The sequence below is a fragment of the Phyllostomus discolor genome, chromosome 3 (genome assembly GCF_004126475.2).
Source record: "Phyllostomus discolor isolate MPI-MPIP mPhyDis1 chromosome 3, mPhyDis1.pri.v3, whole genome shotgun sequence".
Taxonomy (NCBI): Eukaryota; Metazoa; Chordata; class Mammalia; order Chiroptera; family Phyllostomidae; genus Phyllostomus; species Phyllostomus discolor.
This window is the reverse complement of record NC_040905.2, coordinates 30,361,698-30,369,227: the sequence shown is the minus strand read 5'-3', so window position 1 is coordinate 30,369,227 and position 7,530 is coordinate 30,361,698. Positions and strand designations below refer to the sequence as shown.

General features: G+C 46.2%; 1 protein-coding gene across 1 annotated transcript; it reads right to left on the bottom strand.

Moving 5' to 3' along the window:
* Positions 1-383: 383 nt before the first annotated feature.
* On the bottom strand, positions 384-7,303 carry MED10 (mediator complex subunit 10). Its single transcript, XM_028516711.2, has 4 exons — positions 7,115-7,303; positions 5,949-6,032; positions 2,904-3,006; positions 384-834 (listed from the first exon to the last, which is right to left on the bottom strand). Exons 1-4 carry the CDS (start codon positions 7,234-7,236, stop codon positions 736-738), a joined length of 408 nt encoding a protein of 135 aa, XP_028372512.1. The 5' UTR covers positions 7,237-7,303; the 3' UTR covers positions 384-735.
* Positions 7,304-7,530: the final 227 nt, after the last annotated feature.

The window sequence follows — 7,530 nt, the reverse complement described above, 5'->3', positions numbered from 1 at the left end:
CCTGCGCTCGGTAAGCGGTCTGCAGGATGTTCTTCAACAGTGTCCCTAGATTGGCCTTCTTCAGCATTTGATATGCTGTCTCTGAAGCAGGCCGTGAAGAAATCAGAATTCTGCATTTTGCTTTGGTTCTTCCTGCCTAACTGCCTAGAGAATAAATTTTATGAATATTACTCACACTCTGGGGAAGCAATAATTGACTGTTTACAAGATACATTGTACTACACTGTAAAAATGTTATGAAATAATTACATGGAATAAGTCATACGAGTACTTGAAGGCTTTATTATATGCTTATGTCTAATTGAAATCCATATAAACAGTTACACTGAGCAGTCTTTATGCACTAAACTTGAAAATATAAAATATAAAACCAATTCAAGTACTTCTCATATTAAACCAATTTTTTTATTTTTATTTTTTTATTTTTTAGCTTTGACACCATAATAAGATAGAACAAAAAAGTAGGCAAACAGTGTATTAAGTAGAATTTTTAAAAACTTTTACCTTACCTAACATATTTAATATTTTCAAAACAATTCTGCCGTAAGGATCAAATCATCATCCTCAGAGACCTGAGCTCACCAGCCGTCTGAAAACGAGGGGCGGCTGCGGGCACACAGCTCCGCAAAGCCCCTAGAGAGCCCCACCGTCCGAGGACACTCACGCACAGGCTGCCTGAAGGTCACAGCGATGCAAACAGGACTAGAAGGATCTTCAGACAGAGGGAGGATGAAGTTAGGAAGGGGGGTGGTCCTCCCCTCGGATGCTTCGGTATTTCGCCATGTCTTCTGGAAATACTTTAGAAAGTTCTTGAATCAACAGGCTTTTAAATTTCTAAGAAGAAAAATGTATACTGTTAAAATATCCTTGTGACCTACCCCCAAGTTAAAGAGCACACTCCCCAGAGCCCTCCAAAGACTGGAGTCCACATCACCCTCATGCAATCCAATGTCCCAGGGCTGCCTGCTCACCACCCATGGATGCAATACTTGGTGAACCAGCTGCAAACTACACTTGCAACTACATTACAGGTACATTAAGAACTAGCTGAAAGAGGAAATCATGTTCAAATACACTTCTTCCCTCTTGCTTCAAAGTGATAAAAGGCCCTCCTATAGGGAGCCATTTACACATGTGAAAATGATTTTTGTACACAGCACACGTAACAGGAATCTCCAAATAATATTTAATGAAGCAATGAATAACTTGAACCACATCTCACTGTGTGTGCAAACAGCTCAATCAAAGCTTTCAGAGCACCTGGAAACCTGTCTACCCCAAATGCCATGGCTTCCTGATCATATTTATCAGCATAACATTGTTTTACGCCAATCTTAAAGGCAGCTAGATACTTATCTATCAGCATCTCAAAACCTTTTCTTATAAACTACACTAAGAAGCACTGTGGGCATACACAGATATAATACTTACACAGGTACGAATATTCAAAGGAGACTGCACTTCAACCCTTCAATACACACCCACTGGACAAAGGCAGGCCACGTAACTGCTCAGGGACTTTCACAGGTCTTGGAGAGAATAACACCAAGCAACAACCACGGCAAACTGAAGACAAACCACAGTTGCCAGGCGGTACTGCCAACAGGAAACCTCTGCATCACCCACAGGCACTGGAGTTGCATAGAAGTGTGGCGGGGCCGAGCGGAACTCTCAGGGACCACTACCCTTTTCACACGGAGATTTCTGCTGGACAGTCCAACTCCCTCAAAAAACAGTCCAAATAAGCACAGCTTACTGCCGATTAAAGCTGCATTATTTGCTGTGGGTGACACTGATTCAATAGCAACTGAGTTTCCAACTGACAGAAGAGAAATGCAGCCACACTAACAGTTATAGCAAATGCCCCTCCAGGGCACGCTGCCTATGACCAGCACAGATCACCTAGGGGCACACCAGGAACCCTGCAACCGCAGGGCAACATGTGATGCCTGTCGCTGTGATCCTGAGTGTCTCTCTCGTGCTCCTCACACCCTCTGACCTTAAAAGGTCACATCAGACATGACTGAGCACACCTGTGGGTGCTGGACATCGGCAGGAATGGAACACTCATGCCCCACAACCCTGGAGTATAAGCTGCAAGAAAGAGACAGAATAGAGAAAAAAAGAGGAATCCTCCTCAGCACTCAGGAAAGAGGCTTGGGAAAGGCTCGTCCCCAAGGTCTCCCTGAGCAGGTGACATACGGTGACCCCAAAGGAAAGGCAGTGTGCAAAGGGAGCACGTAAGAGCTCCAGACAAAAGGACCACACGAGAACAAACAGGAATGAGAGGGAAGGAGAGGGTTTGGTGAGCTCCAGAAATGGAAATGAGACCACATGGCTGGGCCAGAATGAGAAGTGGGGGTGGGGAGGCAGCAGGGCTCCTTGTATGAGGCCAACAGAAATGGGAGACCAGAAAAGGGATGGCACTGTCCAATTAGAGGAAAAATCAAACCACGCATGCTCCAATCAGAACCACATTTGAGTGAATTGAGAGAAAGAAAAAAAACAACATATTTCATGCTGTAGATGCACGGAGTTTTCTAGATCTCATCACAGCTCAGAAACAGAGCAACTTCTCTGTGGAAAAGGGAGTGACGAGGGGATGTGGTACAAAGGGGTCTGCAGTCAGAAGTTGGAGACCACCACCAGAAATGCAAAAGGGAATGAAGATTCAAGACCCCTCCTAACCAAAGAGCCACAAGTACAGGAAAAGACCCGACAGAAGGCACCGCTGATATTTAACTGTTTACTACATGTCACACAATTCAGAAATCTCAACTTTCTAATGTTATAAGATAGCTGGTATTTTACCAAACATGGAAAAGGATGACAAAGTCTACCAGCCAAATTTGCTTTGTAATGATTTATGCTGTGACATTATTTTCTGTTTATAGGAGCCTTACCTTCATCGTGTCAATCTTGCCTTTAACTTGTTCATTTTTCGCTAGGGCCCTCTCCAGGCACTCTTTGGTGTAGAGCTGTGGGTTTCGACCTTGATCTATATACCTGGAAACAAGAAACATCTAGTTTAACACTCTCTTTGCTAATATCTATTCTTGGGGGGGGGGGGGGGGGGGCGGCTAGCTATATATAACTTCATATGGCCCTGTTGAGAAGAAACTGTCCAAGAACCAGGTAAATTAGGATTCCTTCATTTATACAAGGATAGATGTGATCTCTCATTACTTGTAATAATATGAACACCTCATAAAATCAAGTAATGATCACTTATAAACCTAGCAAGCTCCACAGCTCCACCACTCTACATCTGCAGCATCCATGCCTCCCAAAGGCTTCATGGCCATTACATCTGGATCCTCACAACAACCCGTGAGGCTAGGAAGACCCTGATATATGAGAACTATCAGTGGGCCAGGGCTTCAGGCAAGGGATTCAGGCACAGCAATATGGGGGAGCAAGGGAGAGCCCTCCAGGATGCCACCTACACATCAAGTCCCCCATCCTTGAGAACCCTATGTGGAGGAGGCTCAGGCTGCTGGGGGCGGGGGGGGGGGGGGGGGGGGAGCTGCAAGCAGGACAGCCAGGCCCTGTTCACCCAACATTATTTCATAAACTGTTCCACTGCTTTCCTTCCCTCCCCCCTTATTTAGTAGGGGTATGTTACAAAATAACCTAAGTAACTTGAACCAAACAGATTCTCCCCAATTATTTCTAAACAGTATAAAACTGTTTCTTGAAAATTTCAACACTTTTCCTTATCCCAAAGATTTCATTAAGCACACTGCCTAAAGGAAGATTCACATCTTACCAGCAGTAGGCCACCTGTCTCCTTCTGTACCTCCTGCCTCCTTCTTCATATCACTCAGCTAAACTGAATTATTCATTACAAAGAAATAAAAACTACCACCACCACACTAAGTCCAATTTATGTATTTTAATACTTCAGTTAAATAAAATTATCACTTTAGATAAAGGCACTGTTGAGTTACTTAATGGCATAAAAACTGGCCTTCATGACAGATAAAAAAATTAGTAAATCACAAGTTCCAGAAATTCCATTGCATTGCAATGTTCTTGAAATGATGGAATGAAGGAGGCAGAATTACGGTTAATTCTAAACAAAATCCATCCATTTTAGAGAACAAAAAACCTTACAGGTTCAAGTGTCCTAAATAAACCACCATTCAACAGCAATATTACTCAGATTAGGATCTTCTTCCAGGACCCAAAGGCTGACCCCACTTCTGCCAACACACCTGCCCAGTGAGGGTAGGAAGTGCTGGACAGAAAGGCCCAGGCTGACATCTTTATCCCTGTTACAGAAAACAGTCAGTGTGTCTGAAAGTGCGTGCTGACAAAGCCACTGCAAGCCAGGAAACTCCTACCTTGTCGGCAAAAATGACCGACAATTTGCAGCACTGATCATTGGAGCCCAGAGGCAACCTCACTGTCAATACCCAGGTGAGTCTCCACTGTCCCTTTGGCCCAGCTGCTGGGGCTGGGGCTGAGCTGGCCAAAGCCCTATTCCCCGCTGTCCTTCAGCAATCTTTCTCCATCATCTTACTACCTGTCAATTAAGCCATCCCACACATTCATGGCCAAAACAGCACTGATGAGGAAGGCAAAGTAGCCTCCACCTTCCCACACTCCACAAGCCAGCATGATCACCCAGGAGTCCAGACCTGCAACCCAGACACGGGACCTTCACTCCCACCTGAAGCCAGAGAATTCAGTGGGACCAACTGAGAACATGCAGAGAAAACGTGACACCATGGCCAACAGACGAGGATGCAGCTGGGCCCCTGAAAACTGCAGCATGAATGTCCCGTCTCTGTGGACAGCTGCTGAGCTCCCTTGTCACTTGGACTTGTATCTCTGACCTTTTGGGATAGAAAATGACAATAGCTTTCCCTTTACAGTCAAAGGTCAGTTCTCAAACATTTCCCATCTGGAACAACTTGGTTCTCAGCCAAGCTGTTCACAGAAAAAAAATGCCTCAGTTGTCGAACAAAACTCCATTTCTCGACCCAACAACCCTTTCGTGCTGATACTGCATTTCTAATGGGAGAAAATGATTGTTTTCAAAAAAAAAAAAGCTTCTCAAACAGCCTTCCAGAACAAATTAAGTTTGAGAACCAAGGTTCCACTGTACTGTTTCAAGGAAATTGATGGTTTACACTTTCAGTTTTACTGCAAAAAGTACTAGCACGCTCTTGCAAATCGATTGGAGTCAGCTCCAGGAAGAGGCTGATTGTCACAGAGAAAACAGCCCTGGGTGAGGAAGGACAAGTCCAGGATTTTAGTCTTCACTCTGACACAGACTAGTAACTAGCCCACTGCAGTCACTTATCAGTCCCTTCACCTGAGAAATCAGGGGTATGTAACAACCAAACCAGTCTGATGAAACCTGGATTAAAAGAAATGTAGGTTTACTTCCTGGATGCATTCTCTGCGCTGTGACTACAGTAGACACACATACCCTCCTGCAGAAAACTGTGAACAACCTTCGCAAACTTATTTGGCCTAAGAACTTTTTTTTATATATTCCCACCTCCAAGAACTAGCAGTCGCAGGGCAGCACGGGAGATACCAGACCAGATTGCTTTTCAGGGTTGTTTCTGGCTGTAACTTTTTAAAATTTAAAATATAACCCACTTAAGACTCACTTTTTTTTAATTAAAAGGGAAGTTATGTGGCTGTCCTTCTATCTAAACAGGACTTTGAGAATCTATGATTTTTCTCATATTTCATATTTAATACTCCCCTATTCTTAAGTAAGTTTTTCAACAATACTGAGATATTTTTAAATTGTTAATCCTCCCAGAACATAAAACTCTATGACGGCAGGTGTCTTTGTCCATGTTCTTCACTGGCATATTCCCAGCACCGAGGCTGTGCCTACCACACAGCAGGCACTAAAACACCCGTGACTGAAGCAGTCACCACAACTAAATTATACTCGAATGAATATCAGAAATGGTACTTACTCAAAAACTTCTAAAGGTACAGTAATATCATGAAGTTGCTGTCTGCACTTATCAATATCTTGTAAGCCAGTCACAATAAAATTCCTGGGGAAAAAGGCAAAAATGAGGGAATTTGGTTAACTCCATGGCACCGTAAGCACCACCCCCCTGGCCAAATGGGATTCCACAAAGGTGTTCCTTCCACATACAGGGTTTACACATAGCTCATAACTTTTTGGTTACCTAGAGAACTCCAAGGAAGGGTTTGAAATTACAGAATACCTCATATGTTTGTTGATTTGCTTTCTATACTAGAAATTGCCAATGTTGGGGGACAGGAACCAACTCCCTTGAAAATGTCATGAAAAATGTAAACCTTCTCTCAAAAACAATTACCCTGAGATGCATTATGATTTCGTTTGTGGGGCAGTGGACTCCAGCTTAAGAAGGCCCTCACTGCCCGGTTGAATTTCAGCCCCTCTGGGCAGCCTTCCTAAATCACAGGGCTAGTCCCCCAGCACTGGGTATGCAACGTGGACTGTATGCTTATGCTCCCTATAAAGCCGTGAGCCCTTCTCCAGAGCATTCTATTTGTGTTTGCCTTTTTCCATCCCAGGCCCTAGCACTATGCTGGCACAACGCTGTTGACCAAAAAATACTAGTTAACAAAGGGTCTAGGGCCTTTCTCACCGACCTTTCCCCCAATTCCTCCAAATTCAAGCCTATGCTACAGGTGGTGCCAGCAGCCCTCGTCTTCCCAGGCCCATTTCCGTGCGCTCCCAGTGAAGCCCGCCTCCCCTCTGGGGACGGACAAGCTCTGAATTCCCCAGGGTGTTAGGAGGCAACACCGGGAGGGCGTCAGAGGTGCCCAGGGAGAAACTTAGATAATGAAGCATGGCTCCCTCGGATGTGGCCCCTAACCAGAAACTGTTTTGTCTGGCATGAGAACGTCTCCAAAAGAGCCTGCAAGGCAAAGCGGGAAGGCAAGCCCGCCCTCAGTGCACAGCCGGGAGCGAGGAGTCCGGGAAGGACCAGGTCCAGAGGAGGACGGGAGACAGGATGTGGCTCTAAGCCCGGCCCCGGCTTCCCGACCCCAGTTCCCCATCCCCGTTCCCATACCGGCTCCCTGAACGAACGCTGCCCGGCCGGCCCCACGGAAACGCGGGCGACATCTGGCCGCCACTTACAGTTTTTGGTTGAGCCCAGCCTGGCTGCTGGGCTGGAAGTCGCTGACGATGATGCCGAGCTGCCGGATATTCTCCACGAACTTCTCCAGGTGCTCCTCCAGGTGGTCGAACTTCTCCGCCATGACCCTACGGTCTGCACCGCCACGGGAGTGGCCCCACTCAACCGCTTCCTGCTTCCGCCCGGGCCCACTACCACTTCCGTTTCCTCTGGAAGCAGGAGGAGTGGGGACTAGATGGTGGGCGGGTCTGGCCGTTGCGGGCAAATCCCAGGTTCTGGAGCGCCTGGTGGGCGGGGCCTGATCATGGGAAGGGGCGGGATTTAGGTTGGCCCCGCCTCGCAACCCTAAGCCGTATAGGTGGGCGGAGCAGCCAGATGTCAGTCGTAAGGACTCCCCCGCTTGCTAAGGGCTGTAAAG